Genomic DNA, 18,623 nt, shown 5'->3' on the forward strand with positions numbered 1-18,623 from the left:
ATACCTGCTCACACTCCATGATGTACCAAAAACCCTGTTGAAACCCCATGCCACACCCAAATACCTACTGGAAACCCAAAATACCAGCTCAAACCCCACGCCACACCCCAAATACCTACTGGAAACCCAAAATACCAGCTCAAACCCCACGCCACACCCCAAATACCTGCTCAAATCTCATCCCACACCCAAAATACCAGCTCAAACCAAAAATTCCTGCTCAAACCCCATGCCACACCCCAAATACCTGCTGGAAACCCAAAATACCAGCTCAAAACCCGTGCCACACCCAAAATACCTGCTCAAACCCTGTGCCACACCCAAAAATCCTGTTCAAACCCCATGCCACACCCAAAATACCTGCTCAAACCCTAAATACCTGCTCAAACCCCATGCCACACCCAAAATACCTGCTCAAACCCTAAATACCTGCTCAAACCCAAAATTCCTGCTGAAACCCCATGCCACACCCCAAATACCAGCTCAAACCCAAAATTCCTGTTCAAATCCCGTGCCACACCCCAAATACCTGCCCTCAAGCACGAGCACTTGAGGAAGAGCTAATGATACAAAAATCATAAATTTTAATAATCAGAGAAAAGCAAGGAGAATTTCCCCTGGGCCAAGAGGGAGCTGATGTTGAGGGCACTGGGAGGTCCAACCCAGTCTGGGCCAGTTCCACCCAAATTCTGATCCCAAAGAGCCAAATCCAGCTCTGCCGGGGGAAGGGAGAACGGCAGCATCGGGAGCAACTGCACATCTAGCTAGCACTGCTTCGGGTGAAGCAGCACAGCCATTTACCACAAAATAAATCATATATATTTTATATATATATATATATATATATATATATATGTGTATATATATATATAATATATATATATATATATATATGTGTATATATATATATACACATATATATATGTATATATATATGTATATATATATATTTATATTTATATATTTATATATTTATATATTTATATATTTATATATTTATATATTTATATATTTATATATTTATATATTTATATATAATATATATATTATCCAATTATTCTAATATATTGCGTATCAATACATTATATTACCGTATCATAACATATAATGTTATAGTAATATTACTATAATAATTATGTCATATCTAATGATAATATTATAATATATAAGATGTAATATATAATAATAAATATAATTAATATAATATCATATCACATAATCTCCTATATAACAATGTCTATATCATATATAACAATTACATTGTAATAATATAATATTGCAATATATATTTTAAATAGAATATATTATTAAATATAGTGTATTTATATAATATTGTATTTATATAATATATATTCTATATGATGTCTTTATATAATACATATGAATATATATTATGTAGTATATATTATATATTATATATTATATATTATATATTATATATTATATATTATATATTATATACTATATATTATATACTATATACTATATATCATAATCACATATAATATATCATCTATTATACATTATATAGTGTATATTATATCACATATTATATATTATATGTAAGATATTAGAATTTGATCACATATCATATATTATATATGGTATATTATATATTATGTGATATATTATATATAATATATAATATATTATATATTATATATCATATATCATATATCATATATAATATATCATATATTACATATCATATATTACATATCATATATCATATATTAAATATTAACTAAAGCCTGGCTCATTTTAATGAATACACGAGTGTTCCATATTTAGTGGCTCACTCTGATCCATTCTGGCACCAAACCACCTCAGTTTGGGTTTTCCTCCCATTTTCCCCCAGCTCCTCCCACCGTTCCCACCTTCCTCCTGCCCAGCCCCAGCATCCCACGAGGCACAAAAATCAGTTTTTTTTTTCTGCTGGCAGCATCTGAATTTGAAATGTATGGCTGAGTTTATTCCATAATCCTCAGAAAATCTGGGCTGCACACAGAGAATAAATCCTCCATCTCCAGCACGAGCAAACAGATTTTTTTTTTTTCACTCCAGGAAAATGTTTCTCCACGTGCTCCTGTGTAGTGGGATGAGTTTTGCTTTTAGGATTTTGTTTTTTTGCTTTGAAGTTAAATTGTGGGAGATGCCACGAAGGGAGAAAGAATCGAGGCAAGTGACAGCAGCTTCACAGGGGGTGAGCCAGAAAAGGGGGAGAAAATACAAAAACACAGGGAGAGGTCCTGAGAGGAGAAAAAAAGGCAAAATGCAAGATAAAAGGGGAGCAAGGGGGAAAAGGAGCAAAAAAGAGAGGGGGGGAATAATAGAAAAGGAGAGAGGGAGAAAACAATAGAAAAGGAGAGAGGGAGAAAAGCAACAAAAAAAGGAGAGAGGGGGAAAATAAAAGAAAATGAGAGAGGGGAAAAAGTAATGGAAAAGGAGAGAGGGGGAAAATAAAAGAAAAGGAGAGAAGGGGGAAAATAAATAATAGAAAAGGAGAGGGGGAGAAAAGTTATAGAAAAGGAGAGAAGGGGGAAAATAATAGAAAAGGAGAGAGGGAGAAAAGTAAAGGAAAAGAGAGAGGGGGGAATAAATAACAGAAAAGGAGAGAGGGAGAAAATAATAGAAAAGGAGAGAGGGAGAAAAGTAATTGAAAAGGAGAGAGGTGGAAAAGCAACAAAAAAAAGGAGGGGGGGGAAATAATAGAAAAGGAGAGAGGGAGAAAATTAATGGAAAAGAGAGAGGGGAAAAAATAATAGAAAAGGAGAGAGGGAGAAAAGTAATATGAAATAAAAGGAGATGCTGGGATAAAAGGGCATGGGAGAGGAGCAGAGGATGGATGTGACTGGAGGTGCAGGAACAAAAATCCAGATTTTCTGGCAGGATTTTTGGCAGATCCTCCCCAGGTGAATGAGGTGAGACCCCCCAGCCCTGGGAGAAGCTGCAGCATCCCCCCCCAGCTCCCTGCTCCAAATCCAGCAGGGATTGCAGCAGTGCAGGCAAGGGAAAAAAAATGAGATTACAGCTGCAGAAAAAACCCAACTTCTGCAACAGCCTGGCTAAAAATACTCCTTAACCCAGTTCCCCCAATTCAGAGAAATCCCTCCTGCTCAGCCTCTCCTAAACGGGGGAATAATTCAGCAGCCAGGATAATTCCTGGGTGTCAGGGTGGCTTTGAAATTCAATTTTACCCCTCAGAACCAGAGGTTTTTCAGCTCAGGAGCTGCCAAAATCATCTTTTGCTGACTGGAAAATGCTGCCAGAACAAGAGTATTTTGGGAGATTTGGTGCTGCCAAAAAAAAGGCGTGGAAGGTTTTTAGGGTTGTTTAATGTGGTTTTGGTATCAAATCCTCCTCGAGGAAATGTTCTGCAGAACCAGCTCCGTTTTTCAAGGTTCACTTGAAAAACTTGAGCCAGGAGAGAGATTTTTACACCAGCCCAGAGCATCTCCTGCCCATCACCAAAACCAGGCAGTGCAAAGGGAGTTCTCTCAGCTGAGAGAGAAAAAATGAATCACTTTTAGCAAAAAATACTATTAAATATTTAAGTTTTTGTCTCTGGATACTCATTTCTCATGGGGGGAAAAAAAAAAATCTTGGTGTCAACGAGGCTCTGTCTCACAGTTGGAAAATAGACATTCTCTGAAGCTGTCCTGTCACCAATTATTGATATTTTAGCAGGAATCTGGTGACAATCACAAGCATTTCCCACAAAAATGGAAATTTTTAAATTTTTAATATTTTTTTTTAAATCCAAAACCCCCAAAGGCCATAAATATATAAAAATGGATGGACAAAACCATCAGCAGCCCCATGCCTGAGCCTCCACACCTTTAAGGCTGCGAGAGATCCCATTTTGGATATTTTGAGGTGATTTTTTGCTGCTGTGTTTGCTTTGTTTTGCCAGGATTATTTAAGTATGCAATGTTTTCCCACTGCAAAACCCAAATAAACGGAATTAAGGCGTTTTTTCAGCACCATTGTCCCACGTGCACCTTCCAGGGGAGCTGGAAAAACAAAAATTGGCAACACCACGGGTAAATCCAAATTGTCAAACAGCTCCAAATCCCTTTTCTGCCTCCACCCCTGGCTTTTAAAATGTTGCAGCAACACCAAATCAAGCAAAAAAAGGGGAAATAAAGAGAATAGGAGACACCTCAGGCAGCACAGAACGAGGAATTTTGGAAGAAAACAAATCCCAAGTGAGGCCTTTTCCTGACAACAGGAAGGACACCCAGGGTAATACCCAGGGTGCCAGCAGCAGAGTAATAAAAACCAAAGTTAAATAAATAAAATCGATTAAAATCAAAATGAAATAAATAAAATCAATGAAAATCAAAGTTAAATAAATAAAATCAATGAAAATCAAAATTATATAAATAAAATCAATGAAAATCAAAATTATATAAATAAAATCAATGAAAATCAAAGTTAAATGAATAACATCGATAAAAATCAAAATTAAATAAATAACATCAATGAAAATCAAAATTAAATAAATAAAATCAATGAAAATCAAAGTTAAATGAATAAAATCGATAAAAATCAAAATTAAATAAATAACATCAATGAAAATCAAAATTAAATAAATAAAATCAATGAAAATCAAAATTAAATAAATAAAATCAATAAAAATCAAAATGATATAAATAAAATCAATGAAAATCAAAATTAAATAAATAAAATCAATAAAAATCAAAATGAAATCATCTTTACTCCCAAACCCATTTCCCCACAGAAACTCCTACAAAAAGGGACCAGCAGATCAATATTAAAGCCCTACAAATGGCATTGCACCCTTAATTTTCTCTTTTTTGAACAGCTTTGATTCTCCTGGCACAGTTTGAAACCCTGAGCACACACAGGAGCTTCCCTGGGACAGGGAGCCTCGGGAAAAATCCTCTCCAGTGGAGCACAGAAAGTGCCCCAAATAACCCCAAAAAACCCCCAAAAACCCCAAATCTCACTGCACCAGGCTCAGCAAACACTTGAAAAAACAAATCCAAGCCCCAGTGGTTGGTTGGTGCATCCCAGGGGAAGGAAAAGGACTGGGACTACCCAGGAATGATGTTTAAAACTTCTAATCCCCAAAAAAAATGAGCTACCAGAGTGTAAAAGACAACACAGGGTGGATTAAAACTCCATTTTTCTGTGGTTTGACAGTTTAGCTTGTTGAAATCCATCAGCTCTACTTTAAGTTTTGAAGGTTTAAGCAAAAAATCCATATTTTTGATAGGATAGGTTTGGAGAAGGATGCCCACGAGGGACTGGGGAAAAGGGCAAAAAACAAAACAAAAAGATGCCCTGAGAAAACACAAAAGAGAAATTGCCTGGGTGAGGAAATGTGCTTTTCATTCTGAGTAAATCATCTTTGCAGCAGCTCCATCAATGCACAGAAACCATTTTCACACCTGAGTTGCCACTGCTCTTTTAGAAAACAGGAGAGCAAACACAGGAGCAGCTTCATCCATAAAAAACACCTCGATCCCTGCTGGACAGCACGGACAGGGAAGCCTGGAAAAACGGGAATTATCCATGCCAGAGGGAGAACAGCTGAGGAGGCAGAGGAAAATCAAACAAACCATTGGGTTTCCCTGCATTTACGATATGTTTGTATCCCCAAAGTCCTTCTCAGCAAACCAAAACCAGCCCTTCTTCCTTTCAAACCAAACCCTGCCCAGTCCTTGTGAGGTTTGTAAAGGATTCCCAAAAATTTGACTGAAAGCTCACACAGCCTCGGAGAAAAAGTCTGGACAAAAATCAAGTTTGCATGCAAACCGTGAGATAAGGGATTGTAAATGCTGGTAAACCCAAAGGGAAGAAATTATGGTGTCTGACTCAGTTCAGAAGCTGAATTATTTCTTTATTATAACTATGCTAAAATACATTAATATAATATATAAAAGGAGGATATTAAAACTACACACTGCTTTCTCTGACTCTCACTCAACTGGTGCCCCTCTCTGAGCCCAGCCCCAGGTGGGTTGGATTGGATTGGATTGGATTGGATTGGATTGGATTGGATTGGATTGGATTGGATTGGATTGGATTGGATTGGATTGGGTTGGATTGGATTGGATTGGATTGGATTGGATTGGATTGGCCACCAGCTCAAACAATCCTCACCAGAATCCAACCCAGCATCACCCCAGGGAAACAATTCTCCAAACACATTCCACATGGGAAAAACCAGGAGCAGGAATTGAAATTGTTTTCTCTTCCATTTCTCTCTGTGCACCTCCATGAAAAATCCTGAGAGGGAGAGAAATGTGCTGCCACAATAAGATGTGCAGACTGAGGAAGGAATGGAATGGAATGGAATGGAATGGAATGGAATGGAATGGAATGGAATGGAATGGAATGGAATGGAATGGAATGGAATGGAATGGAGATGTTCTGTCTCTCATTGTCCCTCTTCCACAGAACTGGAAACAAGTTTCAACAAGTTTCAAGCCATGACCATTTATTTTAGAGAATTACAGCTGTGAAAGATGAATTGTAGCAGGACCTCGTGGGGAAAAGTTACAGGTGATGGTGTTAGAGTATTACAGTATTTTGTGGAAAAAGCTAAAGGGCTTAAAAACATTTAAAAGGGATTTCAACCGTGAAATGGGGGTGGCTTCTGATAAAAAATGTAAAACTCAACACCATTCTATGTCTCACCCTTCTACAAGACCAATAATGGAATAAAAATCTTTTAAAACCCCTCTCAGTTGCCCCGTCCCTGTAGAACTGAGATTTTTCAACCAAAAAAAAAAAAAAAAAGAGGAAAAGAGGAGCTGGGAAACAGCAGAAGGAGCAAGGAGCAGGTCCCAGCTGGAGGGACCTGCCAGGAGAGCACCTCCCATCCTCTGCCAGCTTGTCCACCGAGGCACAGCCTCACATCTCCCATCCAGAAGGAGCTTCTGGCAGGAGTTATTTATAGACACACCAGGAACAAAAATCCTCCACAGGCACAGGGCTTGTGGCTCTGGGGGTAGAGATGGACACTTGGCTTTTGGTAAAAGCTGCACACATAGAAAAAAATCTCAGCAGGGCAGTTTTTAATTTTTTTTTTTTTTTTTAACTAGCCATTTACCCATTATCCCAAGGATTAATTTATTTTTTTAAGTCTGTTTTACCCACAAGTGTTTAACAGCACTTGGAGATCTCTGCACAGGAGGGATTTTAGAACGTGCTCTTCACTAGCACAAACTCTGCTGACTTCACTGGTGTTTATATACAATAAAAGATAAAGCACAGCCAAATATTTTAGGGATGAAAATAAGTGAGAATCTTTCCACAAGACATTCCGAAACGTTCTTATAGCAGAAAGCATTAAAAAACAAAAAAAAAATCAATTAAATAAAAGCACAGATGGGAATCGGCCACCAATGTTTGCTTTCCTTTCTGTCACAGAATATTCCCAGCTGGAAGGGACCCACAGGGCAGATCCAGCTCCCAGCCCTGCACAGAATTCCTTCCCTGGGATGTGCCACAGCAGAGCAGCAGTGACCAGGCACAGCAGGATCACGTTTGGTGATGCTTTGTTTGCTTTGGGGCCACATCACTCATTTCTGTGCAATTATTTCACAGCAGAATCTCCCCTGTGGGAGCCAAACCCAATCCTGGGGGATGCTGCCACTGATCCCAGAGCTTTCCTGGATCCCCCGGGGTGGGCAGAGAGGGGAGGGGGAGGCTCAGCCTGAGCCGGGCTCTGCAGAGCTCAGCAGCTCCGGCTAAGCCAGGCTGAAAATCCCTCCTGCAGCACCAGGAGCAGCCTTGTGTCCCTGCCTGGGAGCAGCACCAGCTCCCCGAGCTGCTTTGGGAATTCTGCTTCCCACCAGTGCCCAAGACCACCCTGGGTCAGGGGCTCCGTGTGGTGGAAAAGTCTCTCCTCCAGCCCGAGCTTCCAAAGGAAACTCAGCAGTCTCTGTTGTTTGGTCTCAAGGCAGTTTATTGCAAATTATCTAAAAGATTTTCTCCTTGGGCTGCTGTGGTTTGAGGCACACACACACCCTGACATCCTCTCTGACTCCCGACTGCTTCTTCTCTCCCGCCCAGGGCTGCTGCTCTCTTTTATATGGTACATTACGTGTGACATGTTACAGTTTTCCCAATGCCCATTACCTATATTAAATGGTGATTTTCTATCTTTTATATGGTACATTACATGTTACATGTTTACAGTTTTCCCCAATGCCTGTTACCTATATTAAATGGTGATTTTCTATCTTTTATATGGGACATTACGTGTTACATGTTTACAGTTTTCCCCAATGCCTATTACCCATATTAAATGGTGATTTTCTATCTTTTATATGGTACATTACCTGTTACATGTTTACAGTTTTTCCCAATGCCTATTACCTATATTAAATGGTGATTTTCTATCTTTTATATGGCACATTATGTGTTACATGTTTACAGTTTTTCCCCAATGCCTATTACCCATATTAAATGGTGATTTTCTACTCTAAACCAATCTGTGAGTGCCAACATCACCAAGAACATGGAGGCAAGGAAGGAGAAAGAGGGAGGACAGGGCAGGCCCAAATCCCAAATCCATCTGAAAACCTCTGACCCCATGTACAAAACCAAAACCCCCTGTACAGTACTCAGAAATTCTTCCCTCTACTTTATGACTACTTCTACTCTAATATCTAAACTTATCTAAACTTTTGTGACTTCTTGCTCTTCCTGCAAGGTTGGTAACTCATCCCATGTCTCAAACCCAAAATCCCAGCTGTTTCCAGCTGTGCCAGGGTCTCAAATGCTTCTGACCTGGACCTGGAACCTCCAAAAATGTCTGAGGGACATTTGGAGTTCCCACACACCAGGAGATGTTTGCCTGAACGATCCCCCCGGAGCAGCCCCGTGCTGCCTGCTCCAGACCTAGGAGAAAAAAGGAGGTGAAAACATGAAACCACCACCCCCTCCACGACTCAATTCTTATTTCTTTTCCATCGGAGCTGGCTGGAAGGATAAACCCAAACCCTAAACCCAAGGCAGGGATTATCCCAGCAGGTGCTGAGGCTCTCTGCATCCTTCCCTCCCAGGTGCTCAGGGACAGAAGCCCCTGGAGGATCAGGACACGCTGTGGGAGCTGCTGGGCTCTGCCCCCCCAGCAAACAGCCCCACGCTCCCCACGAGCAGCAAGCCAGGCAGAAAAACACATTTTTAGGTCTGTGAGCCAGCACAATCCATCAGAGAGTCACCTTGAGGCTGCGGAGGAGCAGAGGGAGGTAAAGGAAGCTGCAGCCAAGCGCAGAGGGAAGCCCTGGGCTTATCCCCTTCTTTATCCCCTTTCCCTGCCCTGCTTGCAGGGGAGATTCACCTCAAGGGATTTTTGCTGTTGAAACCTCCTGGCAGAATGGAAACACGAGAGTTTTTGTCTGGTTGGAGGAAAGGGGAATTCAAGGGAAAAGGTTTTCACCCTGCGAGACGGATGGGAGACACCAAATAAAGCCAAACCCCAAAACCCAGGGTCAGATCCCAAAACCCGGGGTCAGATCCCAATGCCAGGGATTTATCCAGCTGGAAAGGAGTCAGGACACTGCCCTGGGGCAGCTCTGCTCCCCCAGCCCCAGCCCAGCCTAAGAAAACTCAGTCCTACGTGGTTAAACTTTCCCTTTTTGCTGCTCCAGAAATACCAAGTCATGATCTGTCATTTTTTTGCCCAAGGGAAGTGTAACAAGAGATGACAGTGGGAAATTCAGGGAGAAAGCCTTTTCCCTGTGTTTACTGGGAAGAAATAAATGTACTCAGACTTACTAGTCAGAAAAAAAAAAAAGAATTAGATGCTTCCCTTAAATCAGTTGTGTTTGATTTTTTTTCTTACATGATGACATAATTCCTCTGAGGGGAAGTGGATAGTTTTGTTTGGTTTTTTAAATTTTAATAGAAGCCTTCCCTTTCCAATCCACGGATCAAAAGTAAAAGCTGCATTGCAGTGCTTTCAAATGCTATAGTAAAACAAAAAAAAAAAGTGGTTGGTCCTGGTTTATTTTTGCTCCCAAGAGCTTTTAAAGACTAAAATCCCACTTTTCCTAGAAGGAACTCTGCTCTGGTGGTGCCTTTCTATATATCAGGACTCCTTGCCCCTGCCAGGCATTATTTGTTGGAGCAAAGCAGCCACTCCAAACCAATAAAAAAAAATAAAAATAATAAAAAAAACAGCAGCGCTTCCCACTCCTACTGCAGTGGGATCCACTGGGGATCGAGTTACACCAGAGCTCAGGGCTGCAAATAAAGAGGACAAAGAATAAGGGAAGATTTCTGTGCTCACTTCCACTCCACCAAAGCACAGCTCTTCCCACTGAGCTCCAGCTGATGGCTCCTCCTCGGAAAACAGAGGCTGCATTTGAGGACATATTGCATTGCTTGAGCTGATTAAAATCCTAAATAATTACAATTTTTGCCTCAGGAAAGGAAAGGCAAACTCGAAGCCTCTGACTAGATTTTTTCAAGATAGCAAATCACCCCCCAGCTTGAATGTCGATGTAAAAGAAATATCTGTATAAATAAATACACGCACTTTCCTTGTTTCTCTCGATTTTTTTAATGTCCATGGTAGGAAATTACAAGTTGCTGGTTTCTTTTTCTTTTTTTTACCCTCACCAAAGGAATTATTTCCTGCCTCCAAGACAAAAAAAATCCTTTTCCAAACCATCACAGTTACTGTTTTCCCAGCCAACAGATATTTTATAGACAAAGACACATTATGAGTGGGGAAAAGAGAATTCTAAACTCCGATTCTCTTCAAAACGCTGTAAAGGATTTACAGGAGCTGCATTTTAATCTGCTTTTAATATGTCTGAGGGTTTATTGATTTAGGGGGAGGGGAGCTCGCTGACATTTGTTTCTTAAACATCACAATGGCACAGAGACATTTTCCCTCCCAATATCTGCTGGCCAAATCCAGCCCTCTGCTGCTGCCCAAGATTGATAACCAATTTGATTATTCTATTGTTAACAGGCTGCTGGGGGTGCCACAGCTTTAACCTTCACAGAAAGACAATTAATTTGGCAGGACAAGAGGGCATTTCATATTAAAAGAAAATAACAACCACAAGCTGTTTATGCTCATAATTCACACTTTTTTTTTTTCCCTCCCCTCACGGCTGTTCTGCAACTTTCACCAGCAAAGTTTCTGATGACCTCAAGGTTCTGGTTAAGGATTTTAACAAATTGTGCAAGGAGCTGTGCTGGCAATTAATTGTAGGGTCTTTTCATCACCATACAGCAGAGAACATGTTATTGATGACCAGCATATGAAATAGATGTCACAGATGACCAGCATATGAAATATTTATATATCATATAATATATATAATAAATATATATGAAATAAAGCACCACAGACCAGGCTAAACCAAAAATCTGACCGTGAACCCCCACCCAAAGTGGCACTGGGGGTTCTGAGCGCTGCCCTCTGAGGGACCTGCTCCAGGAGAGGGAAAGGAGAGGGAATGGGAAAATGGAGAGGGCAAGGGGAAAGGGAGAGGGAAATAGGAGAGGGAAATGGGAGAGGGAAAATGAGAGGGAGAGGGAAAATGAGAGGGAGAGGGAAATGGGAGAGGGAAAGGGAGAGAGAAAAGGAGAGGGAGAGGGAAAAGGAGAGGGAGAGGGGAAAGGAGAAGGAGAGGGGAAAGGAGAGGGAAAAGGAGAGGGAAAAGGAGAGGGAGAGGGAAAAGGAGAGGGAGAGGGAAATGGGAGAGGGAAAGGGAGAGGGAAATGGGAGAGGGAGAGAGAAAAGGAGAGGGAAAAGGAGAGGGAGAGAGGGAAGGGGGAAAGGGAGAGGGAAATGGGAGAGGGAGAGAGAAAAGGAGAGGGAAAAGGAGAGGGAAATGGGAGAGGGAGAGAGAAAAGGAGAGGGAAAAGGAGAGGGAGAGAGGGAAGGGGGAAAGGGAGAGGGAAGCTGCTGGGCTGGGAAGGAGCCGCATCCCGAGCCTTTGTTCCCATGAAAGCCCTGGAGCAGCCGAGCCCCAGCAGAGCGCGGGGGGCGCGCAGGGCCGGGCGGGGATGGGGGGTGGAGGCGATTTGGGTCCATTTCATCGTTTTAAACGCGGAAATTTAAAAAAAAAAAAAAAAAAAACTCGGGCGGCATCCCGCAGCGCTGCTCAGCGCTCCGCGGGGCTGCCGGGCACGGGGATGCCGGGGTGGGGATGGGGATCCGGGATGGGGATGGGGATGGGGATGGGGATCCCGGGATGGGGATGAGGATCCCGGGATGAGGATTCCAGGATGAGGATGGGGATCCCGGGATGGGGATGAGGATGGGGATTCCGGGATGAGGATGGGGATCCCGGGATGGGGATGAGGATGAAGATCTCGGGATGAGGATGAGGATCCCGGGATGGGGATCCCGGGATGGGGATGGGGAATCCGGGATGGGGATGGGGATCCCGGGATGGGGATGGGGATCCCGGGATGGGGATGAGGATGGGGAATCGAGGATGGGGATGGGGATCCCGGGATGGGGATGGGGATCCCGGGATGGGGATGGGGATCCCGGGATGAGGATGCGGATCCCGGGATGAGGATGCGGATCCCGGGATGGGGATCCCGGGATGGGGATGAGGATGGGGAATCGAGGATGGGGATGGGGATTCCGGGATGGGGATGGGGATCCCGGGATGGGGATCCCGGGATGAGGATGCGGATCCCGGGATGGGGATCCCGGGATGGGGATGAGGATGGGGAATCGAGGATGGGGATGGGGATTCCGGGATGGGGATGGGGATCCCGGGATGGGGATCCCGGGATGAGGATGGGGATCCCGGGATGGGGATCCCGGGATGCGGCTCCGGTGCCGGCGCTGCCGCAGGGGCGCGGCGGAGGCGCGGGCGGCCGCCCCAGTCGAGCATGCCCAGTCCCCGACATGACATCAGCGCCCGAGCCCGCGGCTCCCCCGCGCCCCCCGGACCCCCGGGACCCCCGGCACCCGCGGGGACCCCCGGGCCGCTCGCCCGGTGGGTCGGGGACAGCCCGGACGGGGGGACGCGGGCAGCGCCGCCGCCCCCATCCCGCTCCGCGGCTGCGGCAACAATGGAGGGATGGAGGGATGGAGAGGGTGGGGGGATGGAGGGATGGAGGGATGGAGGGATGGAGGGATGGAGGGGAATGGAGGGATGGAGGGGATGGAGGGATTGGGGGATGGAGGGGATGGAGGGATAGAGGGATGGAGGGGATGGAGGGGATGGAGAGGATGGGGGGAATGGAGGTTGGAGGGGATGGAGGGATTGGGGGGATGGAGGGGATGGAGGGATGGAGGGATGGAGGGATTGGGGGGATGGAGGGGATGGAGGGATGGAGGCGATGGGGGGGATGGAGGCGATGGGGGGGATGGAGGTTGGAGGGGATGGAGGGCATGGAGGGAATAGGGGGGACCCGCCGGGAGCGCTCGGGGGGTGATGCTCGCCCCGAGAGGAGGGACGCTCGCCCCGCCCGCGCGGGATGCGGGATGCGGGATGCGGCAGACTCACCCCGATGACCACGGTCTCGTCGCCCTTGAATTTGGGGATGAATTTGTCGCCGCGCAGGATCTCGGCCTCGTTGAGGGGCCGGAAGCGGCACATCACCTTGATGCTGCACTCGGCGGGGTCCGCCATGGCGGCGGCGGGCCCGGCGCTGCGCGGGGCAGCGGCGGCGGCGGCGGGCGGGACCGGGGCGGGGCGGGGACCACCGGGCGGGGCGGGACCGGGGCTGGACCGGGGCTGGACCGGGACCGCCGGGCGGGGCCGGGGCTCGCAGCCCGGGCGGTGCTCGCAGCCCGGACACGCCCCGGGCCGTCCCGCAGACCCGCGGGGATGCGCGGAGCCGCCCCGGAGTGACCCCGGGGCCGCCCCTCCCAGCGCCCAGGGACAGCTCATTCTGCTCGGGGCACCTTCCATCACTCCAGGGACACTTCTACTGTCCCCTGGGACACCTTCCATCACTCCAGGGACACCTCCACTGTCCCCTGGGACACCTTCCATCACTCCAGGGACACCTCCACTGTCCCCTGAGACACCTTCCATCACTCCAGGGACACCTCCACTGTCCCCTGGGACACCTTCCAGTGTCCCAGGGACACCTCCACTGTCCCCTGAGACACCTTCCATCACTCCAGGGACACCTCCACTGTCCCCTGGGACACCTTCCATCACTCCAGGGACACCTCCACTGTCCCCTGAGACACCTTCCATCACTCCAGGGACACCTCCACTGTCCCCTGGGACACCTTCCAGTGTCCCAGGGACACCTCCACTGTCCCCTGAGACACCTTCCATCACTCCAGGGACACCTCCACTGTCCCCTGGGACACCTTCCATCACTCCAGGGACACCTTCCATCACTCCAGGGACACCTCCACTGTCCCCTGAGACACCTTCCATCACTCCAGGGACACCTCCACTGTCCCCTGGGACACCTTCCATCACTCCAGGGACACCTTCCATCACTCCAGGGACACCTCCACTGTCCCCTGAGACACCTTCCAGTGTCCCTGGGACACCTTCCAGTGTCTCAGGGACACCTCCACTGTCCCCTGGGACACCTTCCATCACTCCAGGGACACCTCCACTGTCCCCTGGGACACCTTCCAGTGTCCCTGGGACACCTTCCATCACTCCAGGGACACCTTCCAGTGTCCCTGGGACACCTTCCATCACTCCAGGGACACTTCCACTGCCTCCAGGGACACCTTCCAGTGTCTCAGGGCCACCTCCACTGCCCCAGGGACACCTTCCATCACTCCAGGGACACCTCCACTGTCCCCTGAGACACCTTCCAGTGTCCCCAAGGACACCTTCAATTCTCCCACGTTGCTCCAAGCCCCATCCAGCCTATCCTGGGTATTTCCAGGGATCCAGGGGCAGCCACAGCTGTTCTGGACAATCTCTGCCAGGGTCTCCACACCCTCACAGCAAAGGATTTCTTCCATTTCTCTGAACTAAATTTCCCCGAGTCTCTCTCCAGCTTCTTCCAGATGCTGGAAGCTGCTGTGGGCTCTCCACACAACCTTCACCACTCAACCTTCCCCACACAACCTTCCCCACACACTCAACCTTCCTCACACAACCTTCCTCACACAACCTTCTCCCCAGCATTCCCAACCTCTCCTAGGGAAGGTGCTCTAGTTTCCACATCAGCTTCGTGGTGACCCTCTGAATTTGCTCCAATATGAAACATTCATACATAATATCATATATATAATAAATATATATTAAATAAAGCACCACAGACCGAGCTAAACCAAAAACCTGCCCGTGAACCCCCACCCAAGCCCCCCTCTCCAAGCTCCAAGCTGCCCTTGGTGTCTCCCCTCAGCATCTTTCTCCCTCTGCCCCAGCTGGATCCAGGTTAAAGGATGTTTTTCCTGGGATGTCGCTCTGGGAGGAGCAGCAGGAGCAGTGGTGCCTCTGGTGCCTAGTTTAGGGCAAATTTGGGGAAAACCCTCTGGAAGGAGCCCTCAGGAAACAAATCCCCACGGCCCCTCCCCACCCACCTGGTTCGGGAAAAAAATTTCCTCTGAGAGAAGTGGAAAAGAACCTGTTTATTTCACAAACAAAGCACCCCCAGCACCAAAGAAAATAACAACACCAGATGACAACAAAACTCCTTCACCACTCTGAAAAGGTGACAAATCCAGACTTTCCTGGGAGTGGTCGCTGGGGATTGCTCTGGGCACTGGGGACGGATGCTGCAGATCACAAAATGCAGGCTCTGGGTGCTCCTCGGGGTTTCCAGGGTGGATGGTATTCAGGAAAAGGAAAAGGGAAAGGAAAAAAAAAGAAAAAGGAGGGAAAGAAGGAAAGGAAAGGAAAGGAAAGGAAAGGAAAGGAAAGGAAAGGAAAGGAAAGGAAAGGAAAGGAAAGGAAAGGAAAGGAAAGGAAAGGAAAGGAAAGGAAAGGAAAGGAAAGGAAAGGAAAGGAAAGGAAAGGAAAGGAAAGGAAAGGAAAGGAAAGGAAAGGAAAGGAAAGGAAAGGAAAGGAAAGGAAAGGAAAGGGAAAGGAAATGGGAAGGGAGCCTCCTGCTCCTCTCCAGGGAGGCTGTGCTCGTCCTCCTCCCCTAAAAACGCTCCTTCCTTACCTGCTGCAATCACCTGCAGCTCTCCCTCCTGCCTCGTTCATGGTTTGGAACACTCTGAAATACCACAGGAATTTCCTCCTCCTCCTCCATCAGTCTCTCCCGACAAGAATCTCCTGCTTAAAAAGAACCCAAACATCCATGATGCCTTCTTGGAAGCTGCTGGCCCTGGTTTCCACCAGAGTTTCATTCAACCACCCTCAGCTGTGAAATTAAGATGAGGGTGGACAACCCTGCAGCATTTTGATGGAAATCTCCCTTTTTTTTGCAGTCATTACCTGAGGTGGATGTGAGGAGCAGGCTGGCCACAAAGCCTCTCACGCCCTTCTTAAAATCAATTCCATGGGGGAGAGTTAGCAATGTGCAGCATGTGATAAGCCATTATTACATAATGGGATTTATTCCCGTGGATTACCAATTATCCCTTTTATTTCTCTTATGTTTCAAGCTTTTACCCTGAATAGCAAATTTGTTAGTCATGACAAGCAGGGGCTTAGTCATAAAAGACAAGTCTTTGGGTGAATTAATCCTTATTTTCCTCCATTATGGAGAGCTCATTTTGGAGTGAGATAAGCAAAACTCGATTTTTCTCTCGGAGCAGGTATAATCTGCCATCAGAAGAATGCAGAGAGCCATCTTTTCCCAGCAGCTTTGTCACATACAACGTGACATTGTCTGGAGCGCAGACAATACTGAATTGTCACCCAGCTGGATCTATTTTTACTACTTATCACCAGATTAGGTGAAGCAGCCTGGTAGGAATGTGAATTTTCAGCCAGATTTGGGGGTGATCAGCGCCTCCCTGGGTCTGTGAGCTTCTCCCAGGCAGGGCTGGGTGCCTGAAGGTGGGATGGACAGTTTGGTGGGAACCTGCTTTATAAAAACCATGAAAATACAGAAAAGCAGAGCTTAAATACTTCATTGTTTTCACCTTCATTCGTTTCTTTCACCTCTCAAACCATGTCATTTTTTCAGCTGTACACTTGCAAGAAATCCACTTAGATACACGTTTTGCTGAGCTTACTTACACCTGAACATATGAAAATTGCCTTCCTTCCAGCACCACAAAAAGAGAACCTGGGTTTTCTCTCCTGTTCCCCCTTTCCCAGCTCCCCAGTTTAGCTCACCCTGGCAGACCAGATATGGTTTGACAGCAACTTCTGATTTTTCCTGAAGAAATTCCCCAGCTGAGCCAACTTCAGCTCGGTAAACATCCCAAGATATCAGAATAATGAATGGGAATAATAAAGGAATAACAAATCCCTTCCTCCTCGAGGACTGGGATCATAAAGGAATGAGAAAATTCCATTTCTCTCCAGGGGAGCCAAGGTGTTGAGGCTGCAGGAAAACCAGGGAGGGGACAGGTGACAAAGCAGGACAGGGACAGTGACAGAGGTGATCCCACAGAAATGGGGGTGATGCTTTGTCAAGGCTGCCCCAGAGCAGAGGCTGGACAGAGCCACAGAATAAACAGGGATTTATTCAAGGATTTATTAAATTGATCTCCTCCTTGGATCCACCTTGGGCAGCACCAGAGCCCAGCCAGGGCTGCACCCAAATGACCCAAAATGGTCCCAAAAAATGGATGATTGGTCACAAAATGATCAGTTCTGCTCCACTGGCACCTTGGAGTTCATTGTCCCATTCCAGCTCCAGCCCAGGCAGTCCCACCCTGCTTGTTTTTCTCTCTCCAGCCCACGCTGTTTGTGCTCCTGGGCTGAGATTTGGATCATTTGGGTGCCCAGCTGGAGCAGGAATTGTTTTGTCTCCCTGCTCAGCAACACTGAATGTGAAGCTCAGAGCTGCACACCAAAGCAGCACAGAGCCTGAAAAATAAAAAAGCCAAAACCTGAGGCATCAAGGGAACATTTCAGCATTACCATTGCTCCTTTCACTGCTTCCAGGCCCCAGGAATGGGCTCTGGGTTTGGGAGGGAGCAGCAGGAGGAAGCAGCAAGGTTGAATTTCTGCTGTGCTGGACAATTCGTGCAAGGAGCAGACAGCGGTGCTGGCAGCAGGGAGAGCAGCGTTAATGCACATCCCATTGATCCCGGTGTCTCCGCAGCAGCCAGAGGCAGGAAATTTGATATCTTGGTGTCATCGGTGCTCAGATGTGGCTCAGGGAAAAGGGATGTTAAAGGATTCTTCCCAGGAGGGACCAAAAGGGGTGGGATCCCCGTGAGAAAAAGCAATTTTAAATGTCACCCGGAGTTAATGTTCCACGGACACTGAGAGGGCACCAGGGAATGTTTGCAAAGGCAGAGCGTGGAAGTGTTTATTAGGAATAAAAATAAATAAATGCAGGCTGGAGAACAGGCAGAAGTGAGCTGGAAAGTGCTGAGGAGGCAGCTGAGGGTCAGGAATTATGTGCTCTGCATCCCTGGGGATCCTCAAAAGCATGGACACACATCCACAGCTCAGGAGGGACTGGGCTACAGGCAGGGGGAAAACTGCACAGCAAAAGGAACAGGATCTGCACCACTGACACTCTCAGGATGGTTATCCCAGACCAAACATCTCCGTGGACCACACAGGTGAGGATTGTTTTGGGGTCAGGGCCACAGGGGT

The 18,623-nt window shown here is 46.4% G+C and overlaps 1 protein-coding gene and 1 long non-coding RNA gene across 3 annotated transcripts in view; both read right to left on the bottom strand.

Annotated features, from left to right (window-relative positions):
* The window catches only part of KIF5C (kinesin family member 5C), a 73,358-nt gene extending 59,710 nt beyond the window's left edge, over nt 1-13,648 (bottom strand). Inside the window, exon 1 of the mRNA XM_077784890.1 lies at nt 13,473-13,648. Within this exon, the coding sequence (XP_077641016.1) occupies nt 13,473-13,598 (126 nt within the window). The 5' untranslated portion in view covers nt 13,599-13,648. The remainder of the gene's footprint in view (nt 1-13,472) is intronic.
* Nucleotides 13,649-15,510: 1,862 nt separating this feature from the next.
* LOC116183838 (uncharacterized) lies at nt 15,511-16,396 on the bottom strand. 2 transcript variants are annotated; one of them, XR_013340313.1, is made up of 3 exons: nt 16,335-16,396; nt 16,060-16,172; nt 15,511-15,703 (listed from the first exon to the last, which is right to left on the bottom strand). It is a non-coding gene; the product is annotated as an uncharacterized LOC116183838 (long non-coding RNA). The 2 variants fall into 2 exon arrangements; XR_004148533.2 differs by having other exon boundaries at nt 16,060-16,175; nt 16,335-16,385.
* Between the last annotated feature and the right edge of the window lie 2,227 nt (nt 16,397-18,623).

The sequence above is a fragment of the Lonchura striata genome, chromosome 8 (genome assembly GCF_046129695.1).
Source record: "Lonchura striata isolate bLonStr1 chromosome 8, bLonStr1.mat, whole genome shotgun sequence".
Lineage (NCBI taxonomy): Eukaryota > Metazoa > Chordata > Aves > Passeriformes > Estrildidae > Lonchura > Lonchura striata.